Here is a 14,935-nt window from a genome sequence, read left to right as displayed (position 1 = left end):
GTTTTAAAAGGTCAGATAAATATGTCCTTACGCAACCTATACATGTACTTTTGTACTCAAATTACTCTTTCTGCATAAATTCATTTTGTTTGTTTTATTCCATTTATTAGAAGGTATGTTTTCTGAAAGCAATGTCATGTCTTTCTGCAATTTCACATGTCACTGAAACATCACTACTATTCAGCACATCCTCAATAAATGTTCCATGATGACAGATGCAAGGTGAATATATGCTTAGCATTGAGAAAGATTTTGGAATTTCTTTGTACATATTGTCTCTTTATACAAGTAAGGTTTTTTTTCTTTTTTTGCAGTACACAGGCCTGTCACTGTTGTGGCCTCTCCCGTTGCGGAGCACAGGCTCTGGACGCACAGGCTCAGCGGCCATGGCTCATGGCCATGAGCCATTGTGGAGCCATGGCCATGCCGCTCCGCGGCATGTGGGATCTTCCCGGACCGGGGCACGTACCCGTGTCCCCTGCATCGGCAGGTGGACTCTCAACCACTGCGCCACCAGGGAAGCCCTACAAGTAAGTTTTTTAACTTCTCCCCTGCCTTTTAAGTTTTTTAGCTCACCATACTAATGCAGAATATATCTCTTTAAGAATCCTTAAGGAAGGATGTTAACTAGATGTTGTGGTGATCTTTTTTCAATATATACAAATATCGAATCATTATGTCATATATTTAAAACTAATATAATGTTATATGTCAATCACACCTCAATTAATTAATTAAAGACACTTTGCCCCCACCACCACCACTTCAAAGAAAAAGAATCCTTTCCTCACTCCATTAATTTATGTAGCAGGGCTTTACATATGACACCATAGCTCTCCATGCTCAGCTTTATCTATTTCCAGAAACTGTACTTGTAGGTATGTTTTGTGACTTTCCGACAGGACTCTAAGTTCTTATTTAAACTAAATGAAATACTAGGTGTTCTGTTTATACCCTATTGCTATCTCTTTTTCTTGGTCTTTTATTTAAGGGACACATAATATCAGTTAAAAACAAAACCACTAGGGCTTCCCTGGTAGCGCAGTGGTTGAGAGTCCGCCTGCTGATGCAGGGGACACGGGTTCGTGCCTCGGTCTGGGAAGATCCCACATGCCACGGAGCGGCTGGGCCCGTGAGCCATGGCCACTGAGCCTGTACATCTGGAGCCTGTGCTCTGCAACGGGAGAGGCCACAACAGTGAGAGGCCCATGTACCACACACACACAAAAAAGCCACTAACATAAAAAATAGCTCTTCAAGTAAGTGTGATTTAGATTTCCCCATAAAAAGCCCACATTCATTTCCTTTTATAAACCAAATATTTTTTTAAAATGTGGTTGTAAATGTCAGCCTACATTTCATATATAGAGATCTAATTTTACTCTAAAATAGTCAATGGAAAATATGGATTAGCTGAAAAGAATATTGGTCGAAGACTGTCAGAAGATAACATTATTCTTTTTTCCTTCAACTTGTTTCATATTCACTTATCTTGTTTATTCTTGAACGTGTTTCACACTTTCTTGTCCATTTTTCTATCACCTACACTAAAATGTAAACTCCATGATGGCAAGAAATTTTGCCTAGATTGTTTAACATTTTCATGGCTTAGAAAAGCACCTAGCAAATAGTAGTCACTAAAAAACCTATGTTGAATAAAATTGTTTATTTTCCAAGTTGAAACATGTCAACAAATTTGCTTTCCTTATTTCCTTAGTATATTTTTAAGAATTTTGACTTTGATACCTTACTTTTCCTCAAAATTTTATGATGTTTTGTTATCTTACTTTATATTGTATCTCAATGTTTTGAATAAATGAAAATAAATAAAATATATACTGAATCAATCTTATAAATTGATATCAACTCTCATATATTTACTTATTTTTTAATGCACACCAGGGTTGTGATTTAAGTTCCTAATTCTTCTGCATATGATGTATATACAGTAGAGATTCAAGTATGTGTTTTTATATTGGCATAAAAAATTTCACAGCAGTAATTATTTAATAGTATCTCATTTCCTACTTTATCTGCAATGCTACCTCATCTGTTTTTTCATCTATTCACATGGCTTTTCATTGTCTGTATCTTTTCTCTTTCAATTTATCGAATTTGTCTACATTCTCATGTCACTTTGTTGTAATGAACATAGCTTTAGCAAAGGTCTTAAAAATTAGTAGGACAAGTCCCTCATCATTTTTTCTTCTTCAATAGTGATAGGTCTACTCTTGGATTTTGCATTAATGAACATAGGATAACCTGGGATATTAATTGGAATTGAACTGAATCTCTAAAATATTTTAGGATTAATTGACATCTTTATTAGATTCAGTGGTCCTATCAAAATTTAGTTGTTTTTGCAAATATTTCTATAAAATTATACAATAAATTCAATATAGATGTTGTCTATTCCTGTTAGATTTACTCATAAGTACCTTACAGTGTTTCTGTTGTGGTTGTTAAGTTAATTAATTATTTCTGTTTATTATTGAACATTAATAGTATTTGCAAATTAATGTTACATTCAGTTATACTAATATTATTTCTATTAACTGGTCATTAAATTATTTTTTATGTTCTATGTGGATAAATATATCACCAGCAAAAAATTTTTTTTAAGTCCTTTTCTTTTTAATTTTCTATGGTGGTCTTAAATGTGCTGGAGAATCTCCTCAATGATATTGAAAAGAAGTGGTATTATTATCATTTTGTCTTAATGATTTTCTAAAAAGCTACTAATACCTCCAGGTTAAGAATGATGTTTATACACATTCTGATATATATGCTAAGGATTGTTTTTATCATGAAAAGCTGTTGAATTATAATAAATATGCATTCCACCTGGATATATTCATCTTCTATTTCTTTAATCTATTGTTTGGAGCAAATTTCATTTGACAATTTTTCTTCCAAAAGAAAATTATTATTACAACCCTGAAATAAACTCAATTTGGTCATCTATAGACTAGACAGTTTTATATACTGTTTGATTTGGTTTGGTACTGTTTTAAGATTTTGCGACAATTTTCACAGTAAGATTGACTTTTCCTTTTCCTGTTAACACATTCTCATCTAATTTGGACATCAACACAACTCTAGTCATAGTGAAAAAAAATAGCAACAATTCCTTTCTCTCCTATAGTTTAGGAAAGTTTATATGTTTTAATTATTTCTTCCTTGAAAGTTTATTATTTCTCTCCTGTAAAAATATTTGGCTTTTGTGTTATCCCTATAGGAAGATTTAAAATAATGTATTGATTTCATAAAAATTATTATAGCTTTGTCAAACTTTGCAGAATTGACTTTTACCTATGTTAAATTATCTCACACATATTGTACATAGTAAATAGTTACAGTGTCTGTAATTGTTCTATTGACTAAAAATTATTGCTTGATAATTCTCTTATTGACTGAATAGGTTGTGGATTTACTGGTTGAAGTTCTGTTTTCAGAAGTGCATGTTGAGTGAAAGTTCATATGAATGACTCCTTTTTTTTTTTTTTTTTTTTTTTTTTGCGGTACGCGGGCCTCTCACTGTTGTGGCCTCTCCCGTTGCGGAGCACAGGCTCCGGACGCGCAGGCTCAGCAGCCATGGCTCACAGGGCCAGCCGCTCCGTGGCATGTGGGATCTTCCCGGACCGGGGCACGAACCCATGTCCCCTGCATCGGCAGGCGGACTCTCAACCACTGCGCCACCAGGGAAGCCCCCTGAATGACTCCTTTTTAAGCTGTTTCCCTTTAGAGTCATGTTTTGGTTTTCTTTTTCAAATTGCCCCATCTAATTTATAATAATAATAAAGATAATGATTATTACTCTTCTGTAGAATATAACATTATAAAGAAGTACCAATACTTATTTTTAAATAAACTTTTTATCTTAGAGTAGTCTTAAATTTACAGAAAAATTGCAAAAATAGTAGAGTGTTCCCTACACCCAGTGTCCAGTTTCTCTTATTATTAACAGCTTACATTAGCATGGTGCATTTTTCACAATGAATGAACTGATATTGATATATTATTATTAATGAACATACTTTACTCGTATTTCTTTAGTTTTTACCTAATATCCATTTTCTGTTCCATTATGCCATCCAGGATACCATGCTACTTTTAGTCATTCAGTCTCTTTAAACTCCTTTTGGCTGTCATCATTTCTTAATATAACAGAAATTATAAATAGCTAAAAATGAGAGCATTAAGACATTAGTTGATTATGTTACTATTCTGGTAAGAGATTTGGTGCTATTGTTCTGAGCAATAAAGAGAGAGTAATATAATGAGTGGTGTACATGAGGAAGAAGGAGAAAAGAGCCCTATTTAGGAGCAGAGATAGATCTGAGACACTCTCATACATCATAAATGAAATAATATTGGCCATAAGTTGGTAATTATTTAAATTAGGCATATGATGATTCATCATGGAATTTTTATTTTGTATACACTTATATTTTCATTACTAAAAGGTCATATAAGTACACACATATGCATATATACATATGTATGCATATACATGTAGGTATGTATGCATATACATGTACCTATGTAGTATATATATGAAAGCTATCTCTCTGTTGTTTCAACTTATATGATACAGCATACTTAATTCTACTCAAACTTATAAAAGCCTATGCACAAAATGATTAAGAAGTTTATTTTTTTTCTCTATTTTTTCCACATAGTACTTATAACCATATTTTATTACAAATTTTTCACTTTTGAAAAAAATTCAGAAAGAGATTATGTGATCCCACCATTTGTTTCTTAAAACTCTGGTGACTTCTTATCACTGAATTCACCATTTTTAAGTCATAAAGTGATGTTAGGACCTAACATTTATTCCACCAAAAAGGGAAATTTTCTGTGTAGTGAGAGGCGGAAGTACTGTGGTTTGTGCTATGCTTTTTCAACAGAAAGATGAGATTAGAATAACACTTGTCATATCCTTTTCAGGGATCAGAATTGACTGGATATTGCTAGTATCAAATTAAATCAGGAACTCAGGACATGTTTAATTTTTTCAGGAGGTTCTTATCCACAAGAATCAGGACCTTCCTTCTCTAATCAGATGTGTGTCTGTGTGTGTTTGTGTGTGTGTTTCTAACAACTATTGTTCAATAAATAAGAAACTCTTGAGGTTTTAACCTCAAGAAAATTTCTAAAAACATATGTGCTATAGGTAATTCTAATTGTTTCTTAAGTGTTTGAATTGACTTACTAAAAGCAATGAATACTTGTTACTTCTGAGGTATATTCTGCTCCACTTTATTTAATGATGGTAAGGAGGATATACTTATTGAAGAATCAGAAGTTATGATATTACTATAAGATGTGACACACAACCTTACTTGCAAAATGAAACAAATTATTTTCATTGTTTCCAACTATCATGCTCAAATGTAAAACAGTTTATATTTTTTAAAATCTAAGCACTATGCACATTTATTAAACACCTTTTATTTTTTCCTGAGAGCTCTGCTAGGCAATGTTAAGATGTTACTATATAAACAAATGTGAGATTAGTTTTGTTAATGATGACAATGATAACTTGTAAATGATGACAAAGATATGGGCAGAACTTTAATTAAAGTATACTAGGAAAAACCATTCAACAAAAATTCATATATCCTACCCAGACTTACCTTGCAAAGAAAGCAATTACCACCAATAAAGTTACCACCAAATAAGATAAGATGACTATAAATAAAAAACTCTGTGTGTTATCATTCACTATCAGTGATGAAAAACATCTTTAAGTATCTTCGTGTAGGTGAACTAAAAACAGCTATTACATTTTTTAACATTTTGTTTTTTATTTTATAGCAAGAGAAAATTTTAAAGTAATTTTACCTGGCTCTATATGAATTCTCATTTCCATTCTTTCCTTTTTCATGTCTGCATGGGTGAAATTTTTCTGTATTCTCACTTTTCTAATCTAAATATATCAACTCACCCCAAGGAGAGGAAACAGGAAAAAAATTCCCATTTTTATTTTATTCAGTAAACCTTTGTAAAAAATGAAGAGTTTGGATTCGTCTGTGGGATAGATGGGCAGTCATAATTCTATGATGGGGTCAGTCCGAGATCCGTGGGCCCATCACAATGCGGGTATGTACTTTCCACATAAATGTAGTTTGGTCTTTCTGTACAATTTTAAGTTACCCAGAATTTGATACAAGCATATAAGTCATAGAAAAGTAATTTACTATGATTCACTTATGTTCATTTTATATTATGGTCATGTTATATTTTAAATCCTGGCTTCAAAAACTTGAAAGGTTCTTTCCTCCTTCATTTCAATAACTACCTAAAGGAATGTATCTCACAATTTGAGATAACAGCCTTAGTACTTGGAGTTAGAACTGAGTTTTCATCAAAATTTTACCAGTCTCTAGCTTTGAGATCTGGGACAATAACAGCCTCTATGGACTTATGTTTCCTTTTCTATTAAATAGAGATATAAAACATGCCATATTTACCTTAGTGGATTTCTATGATAGTCAACTCAAGTGACATACATTTGAAAGTGCTTTTTAAACTAAAAGTGTTATAAATTACTCATAGGTGATAGGTTTATACTGAATAAGCGGTATGATTTTGGCCACCTGTAAGATTTAATTTCTTCACCCATAAAATAATAATAAATATTTACCTAAATAATAAATAAATAATAAAATAATACCTACATTTTTCACATACTTAATAATGAAGTTTAAATTAAATTACATACTGTATGTATAAACTAAAAAATGTTTTAGTTTAATTTTAGGTGTGAAAGGTAATTCATATTCACATTTCATTTATAAAAGGCTCTTACATATCCAGTAGTGATTATTTCAAAAAGAAAAAAAAATATTTTTCACTCGTGTTGTTCAGAGACGAGATTCTTTACTTGTCTTTTTCGTAAAATTTTAGAACCTACTATTTTGTTCTTTGTTAAGTTCTTCACTGTAAGGAACTTTACTACATAGTTTACATTATTGATACTAGATGCATTTCATTTTCTTTTACTTTGTGTGTTTGTTTTTGGTTTTTTTTTTTTGCAGTACACGGGCCTCTCACTGTTGTGGCCTCTCCCGCTGCGGAGCACAGGCTCCAGATGTGCAGGCTCAGCGGCCATGGATCACGGGCCCAGCCGCTCCGCGGCATGTGGGATCCTCCTGGACTGGGGCACGAACCCGTGTCCCCTGCATCGGCAGGCAGACTCTCAACCACTGCACCACCAGGGAAGCCCCCTTTCTTTTACTTTTTAAAATACCCACACCAGGTTTTGTTAATATTCTTTGTTTTCCTCACTCCCTCCCTCTCCCCCTTTCTTTCTGTCTCTCTTTCTCCATTTCTTTCTTTGTTTCTTTTTTTCTTCTTGCAATTTGTGAAATTATTAACTTAGTAAACGTGGCCCTGTGAATTAAACACATGTCTAATGTCCTAGATCCCTGTCTTTTTCATGATAATTTTAAAACAGCAAGAGACTTTCTTCTTCAGGGTAAGTTGTGTGCCATCTAGCCAAACACATTTCAGTTGTTGGTTGTTGTAGTATAAACTGATTGAAAACTTTTCTTTTTGCATACCACATTGCATTTTTGACAATTTTATTATAAAATTCTGCAGAGAGGAAGAGGAAAATAAATCAGAAAGTAGAGCTTTCCTTGAAAAGGAGGAATATAATAGTTTAAATGCTCATATTTCATGTAAACTTCCTTTTGGATTCTCTGTTCTATATATCAAGAGAATCTGGAAGGATTAACCATAAATTCTTCAGCCATAGGCTGCATGTCCAGAGCTAATGACTCATTTATTCAGTGAGCAATTTTTTTAGTACACATTATATTCTAGGCATTTTCTTAAGTTATGGGTTGTAAAAGTGAGCAAAATGTCTTAAAACTGTAGTTGCTTAAATTAGGCACTGAAAAATTGAACAATATTCAATGAGCTTATGTAATGAGAAGTGACATATGCTATAAGAACAGAAATACAAGATCAAAGAAGAAGAATTAACAGGGGATTTTAACAGGTTTTAGTGAACCAAGAATATTTCCCAAGGGGATCGTCTAATAAGCTAAAATCTTTAAAATGAGGATGTATTAACCGAGAGACAACAGTTTGGGATGGGAGGTGAAGGAGATAAAATTTGTCACATAAAAGAGCATAGGGGGACCATGATGAATTTAAATAACTTTAATACAGCTGGAGACCATGGCACACTTCCCTTAGAGCTGTGTTATGGAGAGTCCTTAACAGCAGAGGAAGCAAGAGAAATAGGTAGAAATCAGATCACAAGTGACCTTATCTACATGTTATTTTTACTTTACCCCAAGTGCTGGGGAAAACCACTCAGGTGTTATTGAAGTACACATTCAAAATTACAAATTGCAAAGATTTCTGTGACTATGATATGGAAGGTAGTTCAGAAGAATATAAAACCCGAGTGATTGCTGTCATTCTAAAATTTTCTGATACTGAAATTTATGAAACAAAAATCTTGTCTTTACCATCTCTTCTTCAATATTCAACTTAAGAAATCTTGAATCTAAATCAGTGCAATAATGGTGACATTCTTTCCAAGGATGTGTGTTTCTTTAAAAACAGTAGCAGTTTTCTCCATACTGATGTCAGTTGTTTGAACAAGCAGGATATTTCCAAACTATTAAAAAATTAGAATATAACTGAATGACTTTCATCAGTGCAAATCACATCCAGTTAATTAACATAGCAAATCTACTGTCTACAAATAAAAAGTCTTCTGATTTTTACATTATAGACTGTGTGCACTTAAATTTAGTAGTAAATTTATCTTAAATTAATAACTCACTTCTTTGAAAACATTTTGGTCTTCAAGACTCATAAGATGCATATTGGGAAACAATTTTTTAATGACAAAATTAGAAATGTATCAGGAAATATATCCAATATATATAACTGTTAAAATTGTCAACATAATGTTCTTTGTCTTCACAATGAAAATAAAACATGTATATATTTGTTTTTAAAAAGCTGTAAGTTTCAAAAATGAGAAAATAGGAGATACATAAATGAAATTAGATATAGATATCCCAAAACAGATACCTTGTCAAAGTATTTTATTTGACTTTAGGTCATCATTTGATAGTGTCATCATTTTGAGTGTATACATAATATACAGAGGACTACAAGAGAAATACTCTTTGACATACAAGTAGATTTGACTCATATACATTTACATGTATCAAGCAAAATAGTTAATTATCACTTCTCTCCTGCAATAAAATTATGACTCAGGTACTCTTCCAATATTACCTGTTTTATTTACTTCCTTGTTAGAGGAGATATTTCCTGGACATCCTTCTGATTGAAATGACTTCTTATTCATTGAAGAGAATTCAGAAAGGTCAGTTTTAAACTTGAAAAGAAAAATAACTGGACAATTCTTATGTGTAAGACATTGTACTGAATTTGGAAATACAAAAGTGATTAATGAAACATCACTTGCTTCAAATAACTTAAATTTGCAGAGTCGGATTAGCAGAGTCAAAATCATAAAAATCAAATTACAATATATGTACAGCAACTTCACACAGCAATCGATCACAGAAGAAAGAAAAATTGGTCTGATAACAGTGTAAGCAAGTTTTTCATAGAGTTAAAAATTTTTAAAAGGCATTTCTGGTAAAGGAAACATGAGAACAAATAGTAAGGCATTAAGTAATGTTCATGATATGCTTAAAAATGGACAATATTTTGATGTGTCTCTAAGAAATTATCTTAAGTTCGGTGCAGACAATATTATACTTTGTAAAGGAATAGAAATGATCAAAACACTGTACTATCTTCAACAGATTTCACTGTGTGAGTAATGGAAAAGCAAACTTCTATTTCACATTGTGACTTACACTCAATGGCTAAGTATACAACAGACGAAAGAAGCCCCAGGCCAATGATCCACAGAATCACTGCAACAAATTTCCATGAAGAAGATGGATTAGGATGATCTGTAGAAAGAGATGAATAAACCTTGTGACATCAGCTTCTAAATGTTTATTTAGAGTTCTTCTGTTTTAGGTGTAGTAAACTATACAACAATATAGCTCGCATCCTAAAAATAGAGAAAAAGAAGGTAATCTACAAAATCATAACTCATTTTGAGGGAACGAAGCAGCTGAATTTAAAAATGATTAGGTGATCTGAATTCTAAAGAGGTGAAGCCCCGCTTCCTTGGAAAGACAGGACACAAACTCTATTTCACCTTTGGCAAAGCATAGGAGGAATAGTGGCAGTCATAAAACAGTGAAGAATTTCAACAAATCTTCAAGGCTAAGGGCAGGCTATCATGAGACTTTAGAATCTCTTGTAGCCATAGACTAATGGGAGTTCACACCCAACTGCCAATTATTATCTGTTGGCTTCCACTGGGAAGCTTGAGAGAACCTCCTCTCTCTGATGTGGGTCTACAGGATCTGCCAAAGCTTGTGGGTGTAGTGGGTAAACCTGGAGAGGGCCATCTCTGCTCTGAGCCCTGCCTATGTACAAGGTGGTTAATGTCTGTCCTTGAGGGACAAACATAAAACCCACCTAGTGCCGTGGGTGTCCAGACTCCAGGACCCCAATAAAAACAAGCTGCCCCTGGGGAAGGATTAATAAATGTTCCACCACCCGCCACCTCACCCATTCTAGGAGTTCACCTGCTACTGGAGGAAAAAGTAGAAATCTAGCCCACCCTGTACCCTGCACTGACAATAGGCAAAAGCCACCTGCTTCTAGAGAAAGGACAGAAAACCATCTTCTGCCCAGGATCCTGAAATTGTACAGAGCAGAGGACCTCCACTGGGGGAGAGAGAGGAAATTGCCTCACACACAAAATCTACCAGTACAGGACAGGTGTCACAGCGAAAGGGACAGAAAATCCAGCTGTCTGAGCAATAAATTCTGCACTGAGTAGAACATTTTTTAAAGATAAAACATTAAAAACCAGATCTGGAGATGGATCAGTTGTAATTTCTAGGCAGGGAATTTGAAATAACAATGATTGATAGGTTAAAGCATCTAGTGGGAAAGATGGAAACTGGCATAAACATACGGGACATTTCAGTAGAGATGTGAAACTTCTAAGTACATAATGAAAATAAGAATATAATCTGAATAGAAAACATGGAATCTGAGATGAATAACTTGCTCCATGGACTTCTCAGGAGAGGTGACACAGCAGATTTTACCTTTCAGATCCTCTAGGCCTTTGCTCCAAACTTTGATAATACATGTATATCTTCTTAAACTCCTTAAACTTGAATTTCTTGACTTTGCATTCTTCTGAGTCTTTAATATTATCTAAACCTACTTGTCAAGGTGGAATCAGTGAAAAACAGTGGACCTGTGGCCAACCTGCATTCATCTGGCTGAATTCCATGTCTTTCACTTCAAATGTCAAATTTGTGCAAAACATTTATGTAATCGTGACAGCGAGCATATAAGTGAGAAAAAGTGTACAAGAGCATTTGGGTGGATAATATCAGGAGTACAATTTGGAGTACATGTTTGAGATTTCTAGTAACATTCAAGAGATGATTTGGATTACAATTCTGTGTAGTTAGTCTGGAATGCAGGAGAGAAATCCAAGATTGATATAAATTTTGAGTCATTAGCAGTTAGATGATATTTACAGCCAAAAGACTAGGTGAATCACTAGGGAGTATATGTAAAAATGAAAAACAAGAGGGTAAGCTGAAACTACAGACAGTCCAATATTTAAAGAATAGCGAAAGTAAGCATTTTATATCATGTGAAAACAAAAGCTATAGAGTAAACTTGCATTTTGTTAAAAGAAAAAATAAGAGGGCTTCCCTGGTGGCGCAGTGGTTGGGAGTCCACCTGCTGATGCAGGGGACAGGGGTTCGTGCCCCGGTCCGGGAGGATCCCACATGCCGCGGAGCGGCTGGGCCCGTGAGCCATGGCCGCTGAGCCTGCGCATCCGGAGCCTGTGCTCCGCAACGGGAGAGGCCACAACAGTGAGAGGCCCGCGTACTGCAAAAAAATAAATAAATAAAAAGTTTATTTAAGTAATATGTAGTATTATTTTAATGTTTTTATGTTGCACTCATATAATTATATATATGTAAAAGTGATTTAAAAGGCCTATGTCCAAGTTTTACTTATGTTATTTTTGGTGATATAATTAATGTCCCATGTTACCTCCTTTTTCTTTCTTTTTGGTAAATTATAATTTTGCGTATTAATTATGTAGCACTTTGAGAATAATAATACCTGTAAGAAACTACTCTACTCTTCCCTCATATTTTTTCTTTATGGCCATGAACACATCACCAATAACTGGAAGAAAAATTTGACCTTTGCTTTATAAACAGTGAAACCCGAGGGCCAAAATTATCTTCAACTAACATTTCAAGGAATACTGATACGTTCTTGTTTTCACAATGTGAAGTGAAGCATTTATTAAAAAGCCTATGACTTGAGAACACTGTCTTTGTCATAATCCAAATTTCTCTATGTAGTTGAGACTAGTTCTGGCCTTCTTATTCTATTTCTCTGGTTTGCTGATTTGTGTGCCATTACCAACTACACTGTTTTAACTGGAGGCTTTTGAGGTGTGTTTTAATAATTAGTAGGTCTAGTACTTCCTCACAGCTATACTTTTACAGTCATGTAGACTGTATATACATTCTATGTGTTTATTTTTCCATATGAACTTCAGTGTCAGCTTACCCAGATCCATCAGTCATTGGATTTTTATTGGTATCACTACAAATTTATAAATTACGAAAAGGTCCTAACTGAAACCAGGAGATAGATTTACATTTTTAAAGCCTATTTTTTGTCTTTCAGGAATATTTTATATTTTTTTTTCATAAGATTTCTACAAAATAAAATGCTGGCTTTAGAATTCACACACACATACATATATATACACACACACATAAGTAAAGTATATACATGTACTTTATCCAGTTAAGGAAGTATCCATACATTTTTACTTTTTTCAAAAGTTTTGTATATTCAATCTTTGCAGATGTTTCAGGTGCATTTGGAAGGAAGTTACATTTTCTATTATCTATGTATAGTGGTCAATATGTGTCCAGAATATGTACCATATTAACTATATTATTTAGATCCATAATATAACTTATTTTTTTGTCCAAACTTTCTATCTTATATTGAGAGTGGCCTGTTAAAGTCGCCTTTTACTAAAGTGTTACTATGTATTTCTTTTTTCATCTCCTATAATTTTTATATTATATAGTCACTGTTATTTACTGGATGGATTCAGAACTATTTAATCTTCATGGTAGCATTTGGCTTTTAACATTATAAAGTGTCTTTCTCATTGAATTCTCTTTAGGTATATGTCTTCACCTAGTATCAGGATTCCAACCCCTGCTGTCTTTTTGCTTCCTTTTGCCTTGTAAATCTTTATTCATCACTTTACTTTTAGCATTCTGTTACTTTCCTAGGTATGATCAACTTCTGCTTTACTTCAACCTTTTTTATTTTTTACCTTTCCTTTTTTTTATGATGGTATGAGTATATCTAATTTATTTTGCAGTAGTATATTACAGTTTTCTTCAGTGTTATGGTTGTTTCCCTTTTTAGGTGGATGACTTTTTGTAGGTATAAAATATTAAATTCACATTCTTGAATTTTTAGAGTGGTTTTATGTAGAAGTAATCTGTTTTTTTCTATTCCTATTTATTTAAGGATCAAGGTTCCTAGTTAGAGAGCTCCCTCTTCTGTCAGTTCTGCCCTATTCTTTGCAGTTTCCTTCGTGGATGGTACTGCTATGGAAGTGAGGAGGGCAAAGGTGTGTCTTTTTTTTCTCTTTCATTTCCTCAGTATCCTTAAATCCTCCAAATTACGTTTTCGCTTTCACGCTCATAGCTCTAAGAGGTACCACCCTATTTTTGTTATCTGCATCTCCAAAGGAAAAAAAATATTTTCCAAGTTTCTCACTTCTTGTCTTACATTTCAAACCCTTTTTCAGTGTTATGAACCACCAAGTCCCAACCTATGTTAAGTATTTTGGAATTTATTGTTGCAATTTTATCTTTATAGGTTGATTATGCCTACACTTCATCTATGTTCTCTATTTTCACTTTTTCATAGACTATTTTAAGAATTAATTTCCCTAACCTGCACCATAGGCATTCAGTAGTAGTCTGGAGCAAGAGCTCTGTTAACATTTTTTTTTATTTCTACTTACAGATAATTTGACAGTTGTCATGCTCTGTATCTCTGGATATGCTGAAAGGGCATGGGTCTTTTCTGGTTTTATTTGTTTTCCTTATTGATTTTATGGATTAGGGGGAAGGTTGGGGGATATTTAGAATCAGGCAACCATCTTTACAATATAAAACTGGTGATTTAGCTAGTATATTTTTTAAAGTATCCTTTCTTTTAGATCCCTATTTAAAATCTATTTCACACTCTTAGCCACTAAAATCTCGTATGACAGTTCTCAGTGAATAAGCATTCTAAAATATTAACCTGATATGACAGTTCTCCATGTATGCATTTGCTTTCTGGTAGCCTCACTGTGTTATTTATTTAGTGTTCTAACAAACAACTGTAGCCTATAATGGCTGAAAAAATGCAAGTCTAACAATTTTAATGTTGGATGAAGTAAGAAACATACAGAAGAAGATTATCACATTGGATTATAAAATATAGGTTTTATTATAGCTAGTGCATACGGATGATATAAGATACAACTGTTTTTGTACATCAAAATTTATAAGTACTTTTACAACTGTAGGATTTAACCTCGGGAAAGATAAGGCAAAGTGTAGAGTAGCATTGATGCCTATATATTCTCCTTTCACACATTTTGACAGGTTGGTGAACTATGTCCTGCAGATCAAATTTGTCCCACCATCTGTTTTTGTAAATAAAGTTCTTTCGTAATGCAGCTAAACCATTAATTTTTGTATTATCAATGTCTTCTTTTGAACTA

The 14,935-nt window shown here is 33.5% G+C and overlaps 1 protein-coding gene across 3 annotated transcripts in view; it reads right to left on the bottom strand.

Moving 5' to 3' along the window:
- Positions 1–7,463: 7,463 nt before the first annotated feature.
- KLRD1 (killer cell lectin like receptor D1) overlaps positions 7,464–14,935 on the bottom strand; it is a 30,360-nt gene continuing 22,888 nt past the window's right edge. For 2 of the 3 annotated variants that reach the window (XR_014017049.1, XR_014017050.1), the window contains exons 7-8: positions 9,277–9,968; positions 7,464–8,644 (exon numbers count right to left, since the gene is read on the bottom strand). Coding sequence is in view for 1 of the 3 variants with exons in the window: in XM_081248946.1 (XP_081105072.1) it covers positions 9,790–9,968 (179 nt within the window). In the remaining 2 variants the exon portion in view is untranslated. Of the gene's footprint in view, positions 8,645–8,838; positions 9,969–14,935 lie in introns of those variants that run through there. The other variant, XM_081248946.1, reaches the window with a different exon arrangement.

Source organism: Mesoplodon bidens, assembly GCF_964165515.1.
Source record: "Mesoplodon bidens genome assembly, chromosome: 11".
NCBI classification, from domain to species: domain Eukaryota; kingdom Metazoa; phylum Chordata; class Mammalia; order Artiodactyla; family Ziphiidae; genus Mesoplodon; species Mesoplodon bidens.
Note: the sequence above shows the minus strand (reverse complement) of the source record. Positions and strands in the feature narration are given on the sequence as shown.